Source organism: Haliotis cracherodii, unplaced genomic scaffold (assembly GCF_022045235.1).
Source record: "Haliotis cracherodii isolate W230 unplaced genomic scaffold, xgHalCrac1.p SCAF_13, whole genome shotgun sequence".
NCBI classification, from domain to species: Eukaryota; Metazoa; Mollusca; class Gastropoda; order Lepetellida; family Haliotidae; genus Haliotis; species Haliotis cracherodii.
In genome coordinates this window covers 16,225,279-16,248,752 of record NW_027266268.1, presented here as the reverse complement: position 1 = coordinate 16,248,752, position 23,474 = coordinate 16,225,279, and the positions used below count along the sequence as shown (strand labels likewise).

Here is a 23,474-nt window from a genome sequence, read left to right as displayed (position 1 = left end):
CAAAGGTCTGAGGACATCCCATTACGGGTCATGTCAGGACACCTTTCATCAGACCAAACAGCATCACTTACCCCTTGTGGGAAAATGACAATCGGAACGTGTCTTTTAATCATGCAACCTCGAAATGACTGAAGCGGGAAATTCTGACACAGAAGAGACTATCCATAGCCCATGGCAAGTACTGCCATATAATCTTGGCCACCTATGAGTTTTCTTTTGTTCAGCTTTCATATTTTGAATGACAAACTTTGTGAAAATATCTTTGATTCATTTAACATGTGTTTAACATTATATTGTTCTGGAAAGGAAGTCACCAGTATGAAACTGGTGCTATAAAGCTGCTTTCTGATCGAATAATGTCGACTTCTTGTTAGTAATTTCATTGGTCAGTTAAAGTTCGCAAAAGGTTGTTCTCACGTGACCTGTAATGGGATGTCCTCAGATCTTTGTGTAGCGGTAGCAAGAACAAACATCTGATTTTAAGTAAGATTGTTCCAATGATGGCTAAAATATCTAGTAGCCTATAGAAGTAACATGGGTCATCATGTCAGAAAAACTGCAATTACTGGATAATCTTAACTAGTTATTATCCCACAGATTACAGCTTTACCACAGAAAGTACATATATCTATCCTGTATATCAGATGCCATTCCGGAGACAATTCTCCACCTGTGTTCATGTTATGTATGAAGTAAGCAGTGTTTAAAATTAAGTTGAGGGGTCCATGCCATAAATGTTAAAAGGTAAAGATTAGGGGGTTCCTAGATTCAGGAACCTGCTTATGAGATTAAGATTAGGGGTCCTCAGGTTCAGGTCGTTAAAAGATTAAGATTAGGGGGTTCCTAGATTCAGGCCCCTCGGTATAAGGTTAAGATTAGGGGGTCACTAGATTCAGGTCCCTCATTAAAAGATTAAGATTAGGGGGTTCCTAGATTCAGGCCCCTCGTTATAAGGTTAAGATTAGGGGGTCACTAGATTCAGGTCCCTCATTATAAGGTTAAGATTAGGGGGTCACTAGATTCAGGTCCCTCATTAAAAGATTAAGATTAGGGGGTTCCTAGATTCAGGCCCCTCGTTATAAGGTTAAGATTAGGGGGTCACTAGATTCAGGTCCCTCATTATAAGGTTAAGATTAGGGGGTCACTAGATTCAGGTCCCTCATTATAAGGTTAAGATTAGGGGTCACTAGATTCAGGTACCATAGGAGCAACTTCAAGGACCCCAGGAACCCCTCAATTGTGAACACTGAGTAAGGAAAACAGGGATAGCCACCAATCACTGTAGGGAAATCTACTGATAACATTAGTTGCAAGTTTGAGAAAACTCTTGATCCTGTTGCACGCATGTTGGAATGTTACATGGAGAATATGAGGGACTCCACATGGCAATGTTCCAGCCAACCATTTGTCTGCAACTACCCATCTGCTGGTATCTCACACCAACTGTCTGTCTGTACACTGTCAGGTTCCTGTGCAAATGTTTCACAGCAATGTGTGATCTGCAACTATCCATCTGTGATCTGCAACTATCTATCCGTGATCTGCAACTATCCATCTGTGATCTGCAACTATCCATCTGTGATCTGCAACTATCCATCTGTGATCTGCAACTATCCATCCGTGATCTGCAACTATCCATCCGTGATCTGCAACTATCCATCTGTGATCTGCAACTATCCATCCGTGATCTGTAACTATCAGTCTGTCATCTGCAACTATCCATCTGTGATCTGTAACTATCCATCTGTGATCTGTAACTATCCATCTGTGATCTGCAACTATCAGTCTGTGATCTGTAACTATCCATCTCTGATCTGCAACTACCCATCTATGATCTGCAACTATCAGTCTGTGATCTGTAACTATCCATCTGTGATCTGCAACTATCCATCTGTGATCTGTAACTATCCATCTGTGATCTGCAACTACCCATCTATGATCTGCAACTATCCACAGATACCAGTCTGCAACTTGAACCACTAGTCAGAAGCCCGAGTCTAGTTCAGCTCACAATAGCCCATATATTAAAATTACCATTGTCAGAAAATGATGTAGAGACACAAGTTCAGGCCAGAAGACTCAAAAAGTTGTAGCCAGAGACTCTTCTACTTCCTGCCTGGAGCCATGAGGCCATGGAACATGTGGTAAGCTATTTAAAATGTCGCCAATAAATGAGTTTGGGCTAGTAGAGTTTTGGCACAGACTGAGATACTACTGAGTCCTGTCTACACATGTCTATCACTTCTGGTCAGCCTCTATGTCCATATTGTTAATCAACGTGGCTTTCATCTCGGTGTCGCCAGTTGTCCTTGCCCGCACAGCCATCTCATTTCGGTCACCTCTGTAATAATAGAATAATGATCATGTTAACCCCCTAATCCCACGTAGTTCTCTACCTATACATATACATGTTGCCTCCTTACTATGGCATGAGACCTGTGAAGATCCTGGGTAGAATAGGTCTTCAGCAACCCATGCTTGGTTGATGTATGTCATCGTTTCCCTATTACGTTGATCAATGCTCTTGATGTCAATCACTGCATTGTCTGGTCCAATCTTGATTATTTACAGACCACCGTCATACAGCTGGAATATTGCTGAGCGCGGTGTTAAACAACAAACAAACATACTATTAAGGCATGAGGAAGCTGCACCATATCTTCCTACGGGCAAGACAACCTGTATGTGTCAACCCTGCCAGTGTCTCGCCACAAAATTATTGATTTAAGTGTGTGCATTTCTTTTTAACGGCAATATTCCAGCTATATGATGGTGGCCTGTAAATAATCGTGTCTGGACCAGACAATCCAGTGATAGGCATTATGAGCATCAATCCATGTAATTGGGATACAATGACATGCATCAAACAAGTCATCAAGTTCGACCACCCAATCCTGTTTGTCGCTAGTAATGACAAGCATGGGTTGTTTGAACACCAACTCTAACCCGGATGTACACGGCACCATGGACCAGGAAATCCAGGGATTGATATAATGAGCAACGATCCATACCATCAAGGTTCCATGACATGCCATCAACTAAGCCACAGAGCCTGACAACTTCATCCATTCCTCATTTTTTTCAACCAGGAATCCGTATGGGTTCTCAATTAAGTCGCCTCTTTCAACTAACTATGGGGTGCTTGGGGCACATTCTACCCTAGGTCCCAACAGGGATTTATTCAAATACAATAGCACAAAGATTGATATAAACATGATAAATACTGCAGTGTTTGAAATTACTGGGTAGTGTCTTATTGATTTTAACAATGGCACAAACACCCTGTAATGATGAACACTGCAATATTTATATGAATCTGAATCTATGAACATGGTTGGTTGGTTGGTTTGTTGTTTAACGTCGCACTTAGCAATATTCCAGCTATATGACGGTGGTCTGTAAATATTCGAGTCTGGACCAGACAATCCAGTGATTGACATCATGAGCATCGACCCACGCAATTGGAATCGATGACATTCATCAACCAAGTCAGCAAGCCTGACCACCCGATCCCTTTAGTCGCCTTTTACGACAAGCATAGTCGCCTTTAACGGCAAGCATGGGTTGCTGAAGACCTATTCTAACCCGGAATCTTCATGGGTCAGTGTGTTTATGAACAAGAGGCACACTGGTCACTGGTCACTTGAACAGCTCTCTGGCGGAGACTGCCTCCTGTCAAAATGTGCCCTTTTCTATGTATTGACTTTAGCCACTGATCCCAAGCCATAGACGAGTAGAATGTCTTCAAGTCTAGTTAATATACCGGTATATAATATATCAACAGTAGCATCTACTGACAATGATGTCAAGGGGCTCCCTCCTGGCTAAAGTAGGTGCCGACAGCAGCCTCAGTAAAATTTGCAAATTTCCTGACTTTAGCCACAAGTCCCAAGCCCTAGCTGAGTAAAACTCCTTTCGGTAATCCCAGCCAATAGCAATCCACATAATATTATGGTAAATTTTACAATAAATTGAATATTTATTATACTTATCTTATCTAACACTATGGATAAGCTTAAAAAATTATTATTATTATCATGATTATTGTTATTATTATCATTACTGCTACTAACATCTTGTGAAAATGATCAGATTAGAAGTTATTGGCAGAGACTATACTTACTTCTTGCCTAGTGCCATCAGGCCATAGAAGACAGCAGTGGCCATAATGAGAGCACACGACAACAGCTGTGTCAGGGTAAAACATAGGGCAATCGGAACTACCGCACATCTGAAACAAGAGAACTCTAATTCAGGCTCAACTCTACATTGAGGAGTCAGCGAATTTGTTTGTTTGTTGTGTAACACCGCACTCAGCAAAATCCTAGCACCATGGTGGCTGCCTGTAAACATGGTAAATAATCAAGTCATAAATATTGATCAGTAAGCATGCAGTCTTTCATATGATCCACTTGATCAAAGGCAGAGTCTAGGAAATTTGTGTTTGGTAAGTTACATTGTTGTTGTTTGTTTAACACCGCTTTTAACAGTATACCAGTTATATCACGGCGTGTCAGCTTAATGTGGGAGGAAAGCCTGAAGTGATGCAGGTCTCAGACGGATACCACTTTGGTGAAACCCACAAGCACAGTTATGGTGCTGACAAACCTAGAAACATAATTGGGGCGAACTGGGATTTGAACCCACAATCATAAGTTTCTGGCCTGGATCTTCACGGGTGTCATGTTGGTAAAACACACGAGTATTACCAACTGACAAACACATACAGGTTAAATCTGCAACTTGAACCAACGACCAGGCCCTGAAGTGAGAGTTGTTGATTCAGATGATAACAATGAACAGGATAAAGGCAAGGGTCACAGCAAGGGACAACCAACGACCAGCCACTGAAGTGAGAGTTGTTGGTTCAGATGATAACAATGAACAGGATCAAGGCAAGGGTCACAACAAGGGACAACCAACGACCAGGCACTGACTGACAGACTGAAGTGAGAGTTGTTCATTCAGATGATAACAATGAACAGGATAAAGGCAAGGGTCACAACAAGGGACAACCAACGACCAGGCACTGACTGAGGTGAGAGTAGTTGATTCAGATGATAACAATGAACAGGATAAAGGCAAGGGTCACAACAAGGGACAACCAACGACCAGGCACTGACTGAGGTGAGAGTAGTTGATTCAGATGATAACAATGAACAGGATCAAGGCAAGGGTCACAGCAAGGGACAACCAACGACCAGGCACTGACTGAAGTGACAGTTGTTGGTTCAGATGATAACAATGAACAGGATCAAGGCAAGGGTCACAGCAAGGGACAACCAACGACCAGGCACTGACTGAAGTGAGAGTTGTTCATTCAGATGATAACAATGAACAGGATCAAGGCAAGGGTCACAGCAAGGGACAACCAACGACCAGGCACTGACTGAAGTGAGAGTTGTTGGTTCAGATGATAACAATGAACAGGATCAAGGCAAGGGTCACAGCAAGAGACAACCAACGACCAGGCACTGACTGAAGTGAGAGTTGTTCATTTAGATGATAACAATGAACAGGATAAAGGCAAGGGTCACAACAAGGGACAACCAACGACCAGGCACTGACTGAGGTGAGAGTAGTTGATTCAGATGATAACAATGAACAGGATAAAGGCAAGGGTCACAACAAGGGACAACCAACGACCAGGCACTGACTGAGGTGAGAGTAGTTGATTCAGATGATAACAATGAACAGGATCAAGGCAAGGGTCACAGCAAGGGACAACCAACGACCAGGCACTGACTGAAGTGACAGTTGTTGGTTCAGATGATAACAATGAACAGGATCAAGGCAAGGGTCACAGCAAGGGACAACCAACGACCAGGCACTGACTGAAGTGAGAGTTGTTCATTCAGATGATAACAATGAACAGGATCAAGGCAAGGGTCACAGCAAGGGACAACCAACGACCAGGCACTGACTGAAGTGAGAGTTGTTGGTTCAGATGATAACAATGAACAGGATCAAGGCAAGGGTCACAGCAAGAGACAACCAACGACCAGGCACTGACTGAAGTGAGAGTTGTTCATTCAGATGATAACAATGAACAGGATCAAGGCAAGGGTCACAGCAAGGGACAACCATCGACCAGGCACTGACTGAAGTGAGAGTTGTTGGTTCAGATGATAACAATGAACAGGATCAAGGCAAGGGTCACAGCAAGGGACAACCAACGACCAGGCACTGAAGTGAGAGTTGTTGATTCAGATGATAACAATGAACAGGATCAAGGCAAGGGTCACAGCAAGGGACAACCAACGACCAGGCACTGAAGTGAGAGGTGTTGGTTCAGATGATAACAATGAACAGGATCAAGGCAAGGGTCACAGCAAGGGACAACCAACGACCAGGCACTGACTGACAGACTGAAGTGAGAGTTGTTGGTTCAGATGATAACAATGAACAGGATCAAGGCAAGGGTCACAGCAAGGGACAACCAACGACCAGGCACTGAAGTGAGAGTTGTTGATTCAGATGATAACAATGAACAGGATAAAGGCAAGGGTCACAGCAAGGGACAACCAACGACAGGCACTGAAGTGAGAGTTGTTCATTCAGATGATAACAATGAACAGGATCAAGGCAAGGGTCACAGCAAGGGACAACCAACGACCAGGCACTGACTGAAGTGAGAGTTGTTGGTTCAGATGATAACAATGAACAGGATCAAGGCAAGGGTCACAGCAAGGGACAACCAACGACCAGGCACTGAAGTGAGAGTTGTTGATTCAGATGATAACAATGAACAGGATAAAGGCAAGGGTCACAGCAAGGGACAACCAACGACCAGGCACTGACTGAAGTGAGAGTTGTTGGTTCAGATGATAACAATGAACAGGATCAAGGCAAGGGTCACAGCAAGGGACAACCAACGACCAGGCACTGAAGTGAGAGTTGTTGATTCAGATGATAACAATGAACAGGATCAAGGCAAGGGTCACAGCAAGGGACAACCAACGACCAGGCACTGACTGAAGTGAGAGTTGTTGGTTCAGATGATAACAATGAACAAGATCAAGGCAAGGGTCACAGCAAGGGACAACCAACGACCAGGCACTGAAGTGAGAGTTGTTCATTCAGATGATAACAATGAACAGGATAAAGGCAAGGGTCACAGCAAGGGACAACCAACAACCAGGCACTGAAGTGAGAGTTGTTGGTTCAGATGATAACAATGAACAGGATCAAGGCAAGGGTCACAGCAAGGGACAACCAACGACCAGGCACTGAAGTGAGAGTTGTTGATTCAGATGATAACAATGAACAGGATCAAGGCAAGGGTCACAGCAAGGGACAACCAACGACCAGGCACTGAAGTGAGAGTTGTTGGTTCAGATGATAACAATGAACAGGATCAAGGCAAGGGTCACAGCAAGGGACAACCAACGACCAGGCACTGACTGAAGTGAGAGTTGTTGGTTCAGATGATAACAATGAACAGGATCAAGGCAAGGGTCACAGCAAGGGACAACCAACGACCAGGCACTGAAGTGAGAGTTGTTGGTTCAGATGATAACAATGAACAGGATCAAGGCAAGGGTCACAGCAAGGGACAACCAACGACCAGGCACTGAAGTGAGAGTTGTTGGTTCAGATGATAACAATGAACAGGATAAAGGCAAGGGTCACAGCAAGGGACAACCAACGACCAGGCACTGAAGTGAGAGTTGTTGGTTCAGATGATAACAATGAACAAGATCAAGGCAAGGGTCACAGCAAGGGACAACCAACGACCAGGCACTGACTGAAGTGAGAGTTGTTGGTTCAGATGATAACAATGAACAAGATCAAGGCAAGGGTCACAGCAAGGGACAACCAACGACCAGGCACTGAAGTGAGAGTTGTTGGTTCAGATGATAACAATGAACAGGATCAAGGCAAGGGTCACAGCAAGGGACAACCAACGACGAGGCACTGAAGTGAGAGTTGTTGGTTCAGATGATAACAATGAACAAGATCAAGGCAAGGGTCACAGCAAGGGACAACCAACGACCAGGCACTGACTGAAGTGAGAGTTGTTGGTTCAGATGATAACAATGAACAAGATCAAGGCAAGGGTCACAGCAAGGGACAACCAACGACCAGGCACTGAAGTGAGAGTTGTTCATTCAGATGATAACAATGAACAGGATAAAGGCAAGGGTCACAGCAAGGGACAACCAACGACCAGGCACTGACTGAAGTGAGAGTTGTTGATTCAGATGATAACAATGAACAGGATCAAGGCAAGGGTCACAGCAAGGGACAACCAACGACCAGGCACTGAAGTGAGAGTTGTTGGTTCAGATGATAACAATGAACAGGATCAAGGCAAGGGTCACAGCAAGGGACAACCAACGACCAGGCACTGAAGTGAGAGTTGTTGGTTCAGATGATAACAATGAACAGGATCAAGGCAAGGGTCACAGCAAGGGACAACCAACGACCAGGCACTGAAGTGAGAGTTGTTGGTTCAGATGATAACAATGAACAGGATAAAGGCAAGGGTCACAGCAAGGGACAACCAACGACCAGGCACTGAAGTGAGAGTTGTTCATTCAAATGATAACAATGAACAGGATCAAGGCAAGGGTCACAGCAAGGGACAACCAACGACCAGGCACTGACTGAAGTGAGAGTTGTTGGTTCAGATGATAACAATGAACAGGATAAAGGCAAGGGACACAGCAAGGGACAACCAACGACCAGGCACTGAAGTGAGAGTTGTTCATTCAAATGATAACCACGAACAGGATCAAGGCAAGGGTCACAGCAAGGGACAACCAACGACCAGGCACTGACTGAAGTGAGAGTTGTTGGTTCAGATGATAACAATGAACAGGATAAAGGCAAGGGTCACAGCAAGGGACAACCAACGACCAGGCACTGAAGTGAGAGTTGTTCATTCAAATGATAACAATGAACAGGATCAAGGCAAGGGTCACAGCAAGGGACAACCAACGACCAGGCACTGACTGAAGTGAGAGTTGTTGGTTCAGATGATAACAATGAACAAGATCAAGGCAAGGGTCACAGCAAGGGACAACCAACGACCAGGCACTGAAGTGAGAGTTGTTGGTTCAGATGATAACAATGAACAGGATAAAGGCAAGGGTCACAGCAAGGGACAACCAACGACCAGGCACTGAAGTGAGAGTTGTTGGTTCAGATGATAACAATGAACAGGATCAAGGCAAGGGTCACAGCAAGGGACAACCATCGACCAGGCACTGAAGTGAGAGTTGTTGGTTCAGATGATAACAATGAACAGGATAAAGGCAAGGGTCACAGCAAGGGACAACCAACGACCAGGCACTGAAGTGAGAGTTGTTGGTTCAGATGATAACAATGAACAGGATCAAGGCAAGGGTCACAGCAAGGGACAACCAACGACCAGGCACTGAAGTGAGAGTTGTTGGTTCAGATGATAACAATGAACAGGATAAAGGCAAGGGTCACAGCAAGGGACAACCAACGACCAGGCACTGAAGTGAGAGTTGTTCATTCAAATGATAACAATGAACAGGATCAAGGCAAGGGTCACAGCAAGGGACAACCAACGACCAGGCACTGACTGAAGTGAGAGTTGTTGGTTCAGATGATAACAATGAACAGGATAAAGGCAAGGGTCACAGCAAGGGACAACCATCGACCAGGCACTGAAGTGAGAGTTGTTGGTTCAGATGATAACAATGAACAGGATCAAGGCAAGGGACACAGCAAGGGACAACCATCGACCAGGCACTGACTGAAGTGAGAGTTGTTGGTTCAGATGATAACAATGAACAGGATCAAGGCAAGGGTCACAGCAAGGGACAACCAACGGCCAGGCACTGAAGTGAGAGTTGTTGGTTCAGATGATAACAATGAACAGGATCAAGGCAAGGGTCACAGCAAGGGACAACCAACGGCCAGGCACTGAAGTGAGAGTTGTTGGTTCAGATGATAACAATGAACAGGATCAAGGCAAGGGTCACAGCAAGGGACAACCAACGACCAGGCACTGAAGTGAGAGGTGTTCATTCAGATGATAACAATGAACAGGATCAAGGCAAGGGTCACAGCAAGGGACAACCAACGATCAGGCACTGAAGTGAGAGGTGTTCATTCAGATGATAACAATGAACAGGATAAAGGCAAGGGTCACAGCAAGGGACAACCAACGACCAGGCACTGAAGTGAGAGGTGTTCATTCAGATGATAACAATGAACAGGATAAAGGCAAGGGTCACAGCAAGGGACAACCATCGACCAGGCACTGAAGTGAGAGTTGTTGGTTCAGATGATAACAATGAACAGGATCAAGGCAAGGGACACAGCAAGGGACAACCATCGACCAGGCACTGACTGAAGTGAGAGTTGTTGGTTCAGATGATAACAATGAACAGGATCAAGGCAAGGGTCACAGCAAGGGACAACCAACGGCCAGGCACTGAAGTGAGAGTTGTTGGTTCAGATGATAACAATGAACAGGATCAAGGCAAGGGTCACAGCAAGGGACAACCATCGACCAGGCACTGAAGTGAGAGTTGTTGGTTCAGATGATAACAATGAACAGGATCAAGGCAAGGGTCACAGCAAGGGACAACCAACGGCCAGGCACTGAAGTGAGAGTTGTTGGTTCAGATGATAACAATGAACAGGATCAAGGCAAGGGTCACAGCAAGGGACAACCAACGACCAGGCACTGAAGTGAGAGGTGTTCATTCAGATGATAACAATGAACAGGATAAAGGCAAGGGTCACAGCAAGGGACAACCATCGACCAGGCACTGAAGTGAGAGTTGTTGGTTCAGATGATAACAATGAACAGGATCAAGGCAAGGGACACAGCAAGGGACAACCAACGGCCAGGCACTGAAGTGAGAGTTGTTGGTTCAGATGATAACAATGAACAGGATCAAGGCAAGGGTCACAGCAAGGGACAACCAACGACCAGGCACTGAAGTGAGAGGTGTTCATTCAGATGATAACAATGAACAGGATAAAGGCAAGGGTCACAGCAAGGGACAACCATCGACCAGGCACTGAAGTGAGAGTTGTTGGTTCAGATGATAACAATGAACAGGATCAAGGCAAGGGACACAGCAAGGGACAACCATCGACCAGGCACTGACTGAAGTGAGAGTTGTTGGTTCAGATGATAACAATGAACAGGATCAAGGCAAGGGTCACAGCAAGGGACAACCAACGGCCAGGCACTGAAGTGAGAGTTGTTGGTTCAGATGATAACAATGAACAGGATCAAGGCAAGGGTCACAGCAAGGGACAACCATCGACCAGGCACTGAAGTGAGAGTTGTTGGTTCAGATGATAACAATGAACAGGATCAAGGCAAGGGTCACAGCAAGGGACAACCATCGGCCAGGCACTGAAGTGAGAGTTGTTGGTTCAGATGATAACAATGAACAGGATCAAGGCAAGGGTCACAGCAAGGGACAACCAACAACCAGGCACTGAAGTGAGAGTTGTTGGTTCAGATGATAACAATGAACAGGATCAAGGCAAGGGTCACAGCAAGGGACAACCAACGACCAGGCACTGAAGTGAGAGTTGTTGGTTCAGATGATAACAATGAACAGGATCAAGGCAAGGGTCACAGCAAGGGACAACCAACGACAGGCACTGAAGTGAGAGTTGTTGGTTCAGATGATAACAATGAACAGGATCAAGGCAAGGGTCACAGCAAGGGACAACCAACAACCAGGCACTGAAGTGAGAGTTGTTGGTTCAGATGATAACAATGAACAGGATCAAGGCAAGGGTCACAGCAAGGGACAACCAACGACCAGGCACTGAAGTGAGAGTTGTTGGTTCAGATGATAACAATGAACAGGATCAAGGCAAGGGTCACAGCAAGGGACAACCAACGACAGGCACTGAAGTGAGAGTTGTTGGTTCAGATGATAACAATGAACAGGATCAAGGCAAGGGTCACAGCAAGGGACAACCAACGACCAGGCACTGAAGTGAGAGTTGTTGGTTCAGATGATAACAATGAACAGGATCAAGGCAAGGGTCACAGCAAGGGATTCATCTTGGATTATTCAACAAATCCTTGCTGGGCTAATTGGGAATAGCTGAAAGCAGAGCTCCAGATAAGCTGCGTATCTGCGTAAAATATGCATTAGAAATGCAGAAATACGCAGTAAAATCAAATCCAAGCATATCAAATACGCAACGAACATTTCAGATATTCTACCAAAATAAAACTTGTGCGTATCATCAAAATATTGTGAAGTATTCGATTTATTCATTTAGCAAATCAGCAACTTATTTTGAAATTATAAAGGGGCATTCCGTCAACCTTGCTAAACTCCACGATGACAGTTACATCATGATCATTTGCCATCACTTTCCTGTGGAAGTATCGTGGTATTTTTGAGTCCTATAAAGCTCTCAAACCCACACGACACCAGTTTGCAGGGACTAGATGAATAGTGTTTTTAAATATTTAACTTAAATACCCACATGTGTAAAAACTAGTGGGCAACAGAAATTTGAATACCCAGATAGAATTACTGATACCCAATGATTTTAAATGCATGGGTAAAATACCCACAACACAAAAAGCTTATCTGGAGCTCTGGGTGAAAGTCTTATTTCCTTAAATTCAGAAGATATTTTAGCATTGGATTCAAAGCAATAATGCTAAGTATTGTAAGCATCAACATGATCAACTTCATTTAAAACCAGCTATCATTGTGAATCTCACACATGTTCAATAACCAGTGCAAAACCAAAATATGATGACTAGAAAAATATTACCATCACATAATATGGGAAATTATGAAGGCAAAAAAAAACCTTCATCAACATATGTCACAGATTGTTGCCTCAAAACCTCAATAACTCCCTGACATCTGTAAATATAAACCAGTGAACTTAATTTTTATATATTTTACAAAGGCAACACGGGTGTTCGATAATTATGATAACGATTATGTTTAAGGGTGTCTTACACGCCATATAGTATAGCTTTCTGAAGATGTGGCCTAGCATCGGACCAGCGTCCCAGCGGCTGAATGAAGTCCAGGAAAGGGCAGCAGCACGGTGCCTCCAGGGCTATCAGCATGCACCCTATCATCCTGAAACATGCAAAACACGAACTGCATGAACATGATGAGGGGCTTCACGTGTGTGTACCCAGAGATTATGAGCCCAGTGTGTTTTCGTATCATACCAGTACATATGTATTAGGAATACAACATGTATTTCGTTGGGTAAAAATATCATTTAATCGTATATCCTATCCTGACTCATTCTCGTCTCTTATCTCTTCTCATTTCCGAAAGGTAGTGGAAACTTCCTGTGCATTGTTCCCCTTAGAACACAAAAAACACCTCATCCGAACACACCCTTGTCCCGTGCAGGTGCGACGGAACCACGATACCAATCTGGTTCATTTTCACTCTCTAATTTTCACTCTCTGATTTTCGTGCCAATGGGCTAGTTGGGATTTTTTTGTGTACTCCGTATTCTGAGCCATTCTGTCAAAATTAACCTTGGGTGTCCCGGATAGGGCATCTAAAGTACATTTGTCTGTGAGATCGAACATGAATTCGTAGGAGTCAGGATAAGGTAAAATATGTATTATGCAAACCATTGGAGGGAGTAATATATCTTCTTAAAAAGATAACATATGGTAACTACATCAAGAGTAATAATCTCTTTTCCATGTTTATCATATACATGTAATGTCCATTTTAAAAAAATATCAAATAAATAAATTCATTTTTTTAGTTTAATCTTTCAACGCCTACTAACAGATAACTGAAACCTGATTGGCTGATAATAGAATGGAGGAGCTTCTGTCCCATTGTTGCTGAGATCGATGTCAACGGATTTCGTACCATCAACATTTTGTTTATGTTAATGATTAAATAATCAGTGAAGTTATTCTTGTTGACTTATTTATTAATAAACAATAAATTAAAAAACATGTATGAATACAATGCTTAAGTGAACTGTACCATGTATTAAACAAGACCATAAGATTTGCTGCCATATTTTTCAACCATGTCTACAGAATCACCTACCCATTGTAAAACCTTAATTAATCATTGGGAACATCAGTCAAACGTTTACTGAACAAGCAGACATTGCATTTAGAAATGGAGCCAAAAAGTAGTTCCAGATAGATGACCTCATTTGCTTATTTATTGAATCGTGATACAGTGATCCCTCCCGACAACGCTACCATCGGGGTCCAAATAACTGATGAGCGTTTTAGATGATCAGCGGTTTAACGAAGGTCGAATCGTAGGTGGTAGATGACCAACAAAACAGTATACATGCTCTGCCTACCTAACACGATCTACGTTGCACGTTTCAGAGTTTCAAAAAAGATTAGAATACTTATTGTACCTAGTTTAACTCATTTGTTGATCTCATTAATAAATCTATCCACAATAAGATGACATGGTCGAATGACTCAGTCTGATAACCCACCGAGAATAATCATTATGATTTTAAATACATGTACCACATTTCAGGGTCATGAACGCCATACCACTTAAACTTTAATGAAACAGACTGTTGTCCACTAGTGAGTGAGCATGGTTTTACGCCGCTTTTAGCAATATTCCAGCAATATCACTGCAGGGGACACCAGAAATGGGCTTCACACATTGTACCCATGTCGGGAATCGAACCCGGGTCTTCGGCATGACGAGCAAACGCTTTAACCTCTAGGCTACTCGACTGCCCCTGTTGTCCACTAAATGATCCAACCTTATTCTCCATCATACATTTCAGCATGATCAGCGCTACATTTCTAAAAAGTATTTTAATCAAATAGAGTACAATACAGCAATGGATATAGCGATTAACATAACAAAATGGCGTCAATTGGTTCTCAGGCAATAAACATAATATAATTATGCATTAAGGCAGCCTAATTGTCATTAAATGTGGTGAAGTGTGTAATATCATTGATTAGGGGTTACACGTTTCACTAGCATGTGAATGGGCTTTCAAGTTACCATGGTTACAAAGACTTATTTTAGGGGAAAAAGTGTGTGATAATATTAATAATGTGCAGAAAATCAATCTAGTGACTGCGATCAATTATTAACTTGTATTTATCCTGATTATTGTCTAGGAGCAGAAATAAATATTCTCCATATTTCGGTGTTCACAAGAAACACGGAAATATAACATATTACAAGCGGTATTTTTTCAAAATGTCCTGCATTAATATCAGACAGTTTAGCTCCATAAAACATGCACTGTTGCAAACCTATCATTGCAAAATTGCAACTTTATATTGATGTCTAGATGAACCAAGTACATGTCAAAACTTTGTGTCAGCACAAAAATGATCTTTGAACACACTCAGCACCTCTAAGTGTACTTACAATACTACAGTACTAGTCCCTGTGTAATGTGTTTTTGTCATGCTGTCTTAGGTTGACGTGATCAAACTGTGGGTACTTCAAGATGTACACGTTACTATTCTGTTTTACAGCAATGCGTCATTCATATATGCGACAGGGGCAGCTGACCAGCCTATGTTTTAACTTTAAATAAATTTATGGGACCAGGGTGCAACCTGGTTTTGTTTGGTGCAACTTGGTTTTCATGTCAACACTGCACCTGGTGCAAGTTAAATCGAGTTCTTTAAAATGAGCCCTGTTAGACAGGACATAAGAAGCCGTTCCTCAGATAAAGCTAAAAAATAATAGTCTTGGTCCTCAGGCACCACCCGCATCATCATAAAAACTGTCACGTTTTGCTTTTATTTGCATTTTCAAAAAAATATAAATATCCTAATACTTAAACATGATGCACACAAAAAATGAAAATAGAAACAAAAACGAAACGTGCAATGAACTTTATGATTATGTGGGCAGTGCCTGAGAACCAAGACTATTACTTTCTTTAGCCTAATCATGATATCTCATTTGTTTGTTCTTGTTGCTTAAAGCCCCACTTAGCAGTATTCCAGCTATATCATGTGAATGGTTGAAGCCTGTTAATATTTGACTGGACCAGACAATCCAGTGATTGTTATTGTGAACAACGTTCCATGCCGTCAGGGTACAATGACAAGGAATCAACCAAGTCTACCTAGCCGTCCACCTAGTCACCCCTTACTACCAGCATAGGTTGCTGAGGACCTGTTCCATGCCGTCAGCATACAATGACAAGGAATCAACCAAGTCTGCCTAACCGTCCACCTAGTCACCCCAAAATACTCACCGCCAAAAGAAATGCGAATACCATAAATGTTGGTTAATACATGAACAATTGTTCATATTCAAGAGATATTAGAGGCGAATAACAGGACTTGGTAATGCATGTCATCGTTTCCCAAATGTGTGGATCGATGTTAATAATGTCAGTCACTGGATTGTCTGGTACAGACTCGATTATTTACAGACCTTCGTCATATAGCTGGAATATTGCTGAGTGCGGCGTTAAACAACAAACAAACGCTTCAACTGACCAATCAGCATTGAAAATTGCTAAGATGCACATGTGCAAACACTGGCAAGTTATTATACACAATCTTTCTACCATTATGGGTAATATTACAAATTTTGCAGTTTATGTACAAACTTAACCAGACAAATTCATGTTAACTTGCAAGGCGTAAATGACATGAGAGTATTAGAAGTTTCAGATTTTCCTGTGACTCGCTCGACTCACCTAAGCGATATCTCCAGTTGAAGCCTGCTTCGAATGAATAAGCAGTATATTGTATCACCATGATCACTCCACAGTGATTTTATTTGAGAAAGATTTCTTGCATGTTTAGCATGTGTTCAGCATTTGGTCTTTCCAGAAATAATTCATTATTCAACGTGTTCAAATGTGAGACTGTGTTATGCAATATACTTGAGTTTTAATTTTCGGTTAAGATATTTGCTGGAGGCTGATATAGAATTATCACATATATATGTGACATGTTTTTAAGAATTAACAATTCTGGTTTGACAAAGTTCTTCCTTACATTTGATGACAAAATGTTCAGCTGTAAAAGAAATCCATGACATGATTGACATACTCATGATATATACAGATATATATCTATGGTTTACATGAGGTACATGTACTTACATCAATATAACAGCTGCTGCCAAACATATTGGCGTAAATGTAAAGCAATTCATTACTCCAATGATAAGTGCCGCTGAAACAAAGAAAAGCACTTCAGACACATAGGCAGATGTTAGGTAGGTAACGAGACAATGTCACATATAATTTCATTGGTCAATCATTGAGACATTAACCAAACAGCCCAATCACTGAGCATGTTGCAAAACATGTTAGTGCTTGAAGGCATCAGATTGACAATATTATATCCGTCACAGACGAATTCTGCAGCAAAAATTGCAAAATTCAGCAGTAAAAACACCCATTTTCACGTAAAAAATTCCTTATTTCGAAATCTAGAATACAAATCCGAAACAAAATAATAAACACTTCATATTGGATAAGACATACAATTATGCAAACAAATATGCACAATGCCACTGATCATGCTGCTATTTATTGATGGTTAGACGTAAACACAGGTTATGTAGTAATAATACCACAAGAACATTCTGTTGTTCAATGTTTTGGGAATCTTTCAAGTGCAAAAAGGCTTGAAAATAATGAAAATTAGAGTACTGATTGATAACCAAACTCAACGTCCATGATTTTTCAGCAATTCTGAGGGAAGATACATTTTCTGCAACTTTTTCCGTAATTGCAGACTTCGAATATACCTGATGAACAATATTTAGGCAGAGAATAAAATGTCTGAAGGTCTCAGGAGATGTCTCAAAATGTCACATGAACTTGGGTGAGCGAGTATGGTTTTACGCCTCTTTTACTTTTTAGCAATATTCCAGCAATATCACGGCGGGGGACACCAGAAATGTGCTTCACACATTATACATGTAGGGAATAGAACCAGCTTCCTTGTGTACGTCTCATGGTTGTAGTCTATTGCAGGCTAGGGTATCTGCTCACCACCTTCCAACGGTGGGATAAATGTACGGCGAGATGATGGTGAGAGAGATTTGTTTGGGTGGTGACCGTAGCGATACTGGGATGTGTTTGGGTGAATTGTTTTTTTAGAAGTTGGAAACTTTATTCAAGCATGTTTCCGAATAGAAACGAAGAAGAAAGAAGAAATGCATAGTGTGAGATAGGATAAATTAAAAAAATTACAGTTTTCCTACAGAAATTCAGTCTTGTGACTTTTGATATCACGCAAAACAACAAGAGCTGATAACCGTTTTAAACTCTGAGGCTTACCAAGGAGAGGAGTCTTAAACCTTTATCGACAAGTGTTGACATGATATCGAAAGACACAAGGGTGAGATTCTGTTTATCATCCAAAATCATTCTTCCATCTTGTCCAGTTTGTTAACAGTAATAATGGTGTCTTGAGTCTTTGAGTGCAGAACATACAGCGTCAGAGGCAGAGAGATTAGTGATGTAATTTTCAACTGAAATAATTTAATTCAGAATTATTTCATCCACAAATTTTGGTTATTCTTAGATATGCTAAACACAATGTTATGAAACAACCAAAGGGCTACAACAATAGGAGGTTATGAAATGACACAAATGATACAAAATTACTGGGTCACAAAATGACCTGATAAAGAGATCCCTTGTGTGAACAACCAATGAGCAATGATTAGGTGTGTGGATAGCGACAGTGATCAGTGTCTCATCAGGGAGTAGTGACTGGGATAAATAAAGACACCAAAAAATAAACATAATTAATAAAAAAAAATTTAAAAAAATCTAATTAGAACATGTCCATTTCAAACCTGTTACCAAAATGCGAAGAATCTTTGGCATTTGTTGGGAGGTCTCGCATCTGCCAGACTGATCGTTTACCACAAAAAAAAACATGTACTAGGTAGGGCTTGGACGGGTAACTCGGGTATCCGGGTCGGGTAGGTACTGAGTAGGACCCGGGTACCAACAGGACTACCCGGACCCGTGATTAGTCACATGATATATTGTTTAATGACAAAAATTATCTAGAACTCTATGGTTACACTACAAGTCACTAATGTGTGCGTTCCTTCTGATTTTTCATATGGTTGAATAAAGGTATAACTTAATTCAACTTCAGTGTTTGAATGACCAGATTGTTTGACACATGTATCTAAATACGTTTTGCCAGGGATATGCTTAAAATTCCCCAATCAGACATTTTGAGACATCTCCTGAGACCTACAGTGGGTCCCCGGGTAGGGTCGGGTAATAGGGCGTTGGGTACCCGGGTAGTAAATTTGGACTCGTCCCAGCCCTACTACTAGGCTTTAGTATGAAAACAACACTATTTTTTGTCCTTTCTTTCTATCTCAAAACTTGCAATCCCTTCAAATCGAATAGTGCGTTGTATCTCAATATAAACAAGCAAGGGCAAACCTACAAACAATTTCAAAGGTTTGAGTCACAGGCTATTTTCATCATAACGTCTGAAAATTAGGCCTAACGCCAATGTCCCTCGATTTCATGATCCGGACCCTGGTCCACTGGACCGTCCAGCTCATTTTGATTCTTACACAAGCCGGCCGCTACTCCTGCCCCTTTGGCGACGAGTTTACACCACCACGACGGTCCATCGTTTGCCTCTCCTGGTCCCCCAGGAACGGGAGCGGGGTTCGCGCTTCCAGTCTGTCCCATTCTTCTCAAATATGAGCTGTCATCTCATGATCGTCTGTCACAGATCAACGTGGACGATGTTGTTATTTTAATAAGAACACTTCCGATTGCAATGCGCGTGCGCACAATGTTGATTAGCCATCAAGAGTTGTCTCCCATCGAACGCACTTGCTCAAGCTCGTTCCCAGCGCGTGGCACTGTCGTTTCACTCAAGGAAACATCGCGTTTGCTCGGCTAACGGGCTATCGCGGTGAAGAGCTTTTCATTTTCTGACGCTCCATCCCAGAGTGTGACGCATGTCAAACCTCACCCTAACGACATTTTGTCCAATTTTGAAAAGTATTTAGGCCTAGTTTCATAGTTACAAACAATTTATAAGTAAAGTTCGATTAACCTTGCCTAAAGTTTTCTTTACTTCAGTATCCACGAACGGTGAGGTGAGGTGAGGTGAAACTGGGTTTAACGTCATGTCCAAGATTATTGCACTTATATAGCGACGTGCATGTACGTGTGTGTGTTTGTGTGGCTGCTTGTACTAGTCCGGACTGACGCCGATTTATAGTGCTAGCTCGATCACTGCGTGAGATACCATGCCGCAGTTTAACATGAATACCCCACTCAGACACAGTATACTGACTCCGAGCCGACCAGTCCTTGTTTCAGCCCCTTAATGCCGAGCGCCAGACAGGGTAACAACAAGTACCATCTTTTCACGTCTTTTGGTATGAAGCGGTCGGGGATCGAACCCCGGACCTTCCGCTCCCCGAGCGGACGCTCTACCACTAGACAACGGAGGCGGTCTCCACGATCGGGATCGGGTGATCAGGCTCGCTGACTTGGTTGATGCATATGCCATCGTATCCTAATTTGCTTATGTCGATGCTCATGATGTCAGTCACTGGATTGTCTTCTCCACACTAGATTAGAATCTGTTTTCAATGGTCCAGCTATATGACGGCGGTCTGTAAATTATCAATTCTGGACCATACAATCCAGTGATTGACATCATGAGCATCGATCCACGCAAGTGGGATCGATGACATGCATCAATCAAGCCAGCGAGCCTGGACCCGTGAAGATTCCGGGGTAGAATAGGTTTTCAGCATCCCATGCTTGCTGTAAAAGGCGACTATGCTTGTCGTAAAAGGCGACTAACGGGATTGTGTGGTGAGGCTCGCTGACATGGTTGATGCATGTCATCGATCCCAATTTGCGTGGATTGATGCTCATGATGTCAATCACTGGATTGTCTGGTCCAGACTCGATTATTTACAGACCGCCGTCATATAGCTGGAATATTGCTGAGTGCGGCGTTAAACAACAAACCAACAAACCACCCGATCCCGTTAGTCGCCTCTTACGACAAGCATAGTCGCCTTTTAGGGTAAGCATGGGTTGCTGAAGACCTATTCTACCCGGGATCTTCACGGAGGGACATAGAAGGGACCTAACTCGTAATAGCAACTGGTGGCGCTACGATCGAGCCTGGAAATTCCAGCCTAGTTCGACCAGAGTCGAAACTAGATTTTTATAGTGCTAACCCACTGAGATACCATGCCGCAATTTAACATGGATACCACACTCGAACACATTATGCTGACTCCGAGCCGACCAGTCCTTGTTTTATCCCCTCAATGCCGAGCGCCAGTCAGGGTAACAACAAGTATCATGTTTTAATGTCTGGGCATCGAACCACTGACCTTCCGCTCTCCGGGAAAACTCTCTATCCACTTATTAACAGATGCGGTCCAACTCTTCTACCAGCTACCTGCATGTGCTTCGCTTGGTGATTGAGTTGAGTTTTCGCTACGTTTAGCATTATTCCATTCATAAAACGGCGGGGTACACCATTAACACATTTTGCCTATGTTAGACCTCGAAAACCCGGGCCTTCGGCGTGCCGAACCAACGCTTTAACCACTAATCTACCCACTGGTAAAAACGACCTTTAAAATTAAGTTGGCTTAGTCTTTTTAGACCATAGTATTTATAGCCGCAAATGGCAAATAAGGTTTGAGTGAGTGAGTGAGTGAGTTTGGTTTAACGCCGCTTTTAACAGTATTACAGTTATATCGCGGCGTGTCAGCTTAATGTGGGTGGAAAGCCCGAAGTGATGCAGGTCTGAGACGTTTAACACTTCGGTGAAACCCACGAGCACGGGTATGGTGCTGACAAACCTAGAAACATAATCTGGGCGAACCGGGATTCCAACCCACAATCATAGGTTTCTGGCGTGCCCAAGGGACGCAACTCTGCACAGCGAATCGCGGCGCCTTAGACGACTGGGCCACCCGTGCCCCCTAAATAAGGTTTGAAGCGTTGTATATTTCACGCAGATATTCGCCAGAATTGTTTTAATACCTGATATCATGGTTAGTGGTTAAACCATCGGGGCTCACATCCGTTGTACGAGTTTTTAATGTGCGTTGAATGACAGCAGAATGGCGCATATTTATACAAATCAATAACTTCACCGAAGTTACCCGTTAGAATAGGTCTTCTAAGCTACCCATGCTTGCTGTAAAAGGCGACTATGCTTGTCGTAAGTGGCGATGAACGGGACCGTGTAGTCAGGCTCGTTCACTTGGTTGATGCATATCATCTTATCCCGATTGCATAGATCGATGCTCATGATATCAATCACTGGATTGTCTGGTCCAGACTTGTTTATTTACAGACCGCCGTCATATGGCTGGAATATTGCTGAGTTCGGCGTTAAACAACAAAAAAGGAACAAATCTTACGGCAACCATGGGTTGCTGAAGACCAATAATTCTAACTTGGATCTTCACGAGTCCCTTACTATCAGAGTGAGTGAGTGGTTTTACACCGCTTTTATCAATATTCCTGCAACATCACGGCGGGGGACACCAGAAATGGGCTTCACACATTGTACCCATGTCGGGAATCGAACGCGGGTCTTCGGCGTGACGAGCGAACGCTTTAGTCACTAGGCTACCCGACCGCTCCCATACTACCAGATGTAGAGTATATAAACTGTACCGATAACTAGGAAATTTAAGTCACTTGAACAGTGATCTTAGGTCTAAGAAAGGTAAAGATGATAAGATGATTTAACATTGAGGGTGGTCTACGTTCTTTAATGCTCTAACGACATTAAGTGAGTGAGTGAGTTTGATGTTAAACCGCTTTAAGCAATATTCCCGCAATATCACGGCGGGAAACACCAGAAATGGGCTTCACACATTGTACCCATGTTGGGAATCGAACCCAGATCTTCGGCGTGACGAGCGAACGCTTTAACCACTAGGCTACCCGACCGCCCCTCATCAGCTAAGGATGTTGTATTCATACGTAGCCCTTATACCAGCGACATCTTGTCTCCAACTTAGGATTTAGGTAACATGCACATTTTAAGTGTGTAAATATATGTATAGTAAACATTTTTCTAAACTCGTCCCCGTTACATTACCTTTTCAGGTACAAGACCACCTCCGTGGTCTGGTGGTAGAGCTTCCACCCGGAGAGCGGAAGGTCCGTGGTTCGATCCCGGGCCGCGTCATACCAAAAGACGTTAAAAGATGGTACTTGTTGTTACCTTGTCCGGCGCTCGGCATTAAGGGACTAAAACAAGGCTGCTCGGAGACACCGCTCCCGATCGTTTTCGGCTGGATGGTGGTTTGCCTGTGGCATTAATGGTCTCTGGATTTTGTAGCTAGCATGTCCAAAATAGGGGAGGCTGATCACAAAGGGTGCAGATTGTTGACGGGAGGATTTCTGAGTTTTCTTGATGAGCTCTGCATTGTCTGTTGCACTAGTTGTTGGGGGTAGTGGTTGCACAGTGTGAAAACATGTTTTCATGGTTTAGTTCAGTGGTAAGAATTTGCTTGGTAGAACAGATGTTGTGA

General features: G+C 42.9%; 1 protein-coding gene across 1 annotated transcript; it reads right to left on the bottom strand.

Moving 5' to 3' along the window:
* Window positions 1-212: 212 nt before the first annotated feature.
* LOC139458979 (calcium channel flower homolog) lies at window positions 213-19,689 on the bottom strand. The gene is made up of 5 exons (XM_071240418.1): window positions 19,506-19,689; window positions 17,047-17,119; window positions 12,945-13,070; window positions 4,124-4,231; window positions 213-2,341 (listed from the first exon to the last, which is right to left on the bottom strand). Exons 1-5 carry the CDS (start codon window positions 19,624-19,626, stop codon window positions 2,239-2,241), a joined length of 531 nt encoding a protein of 176 aa, XP_071096519.1. The 5' UTR covers window positions 19,627-19,689; the 3' UTR covers window positions 213-2,238.
* Window positions 19,690-23,474: the final 3,785 nt, after the last annotated feature.

What these genes read in the sequence shown, in the direction of transcription:
- LOC139458979 (XM_071240418.1), bottom strand. Translation starts at nt 19,626, where the DNA reads ATGGGACAGACTGGAAGCGCGAACCCCGCTCCCGTTCCTGGGGGACCA. An exon ending in GCAGCAGCTGTTATATTGAT is followed by an intron (nt 13,071 to 17,046) that starts GTAAGTACATGT and finishes TGCATGTTTCAG; the next exon opens with GATGATAGGGTGCATGCTGA. An exon ending in AAAGCTATACTATATGGCGT is followed by an intron (nt 4,232 to 12,944) that starts GTAAGACACCCT and finishes CTCTTGTTTCAG; the next exon opens with ATGTGCGGTAGTTCCGATTG.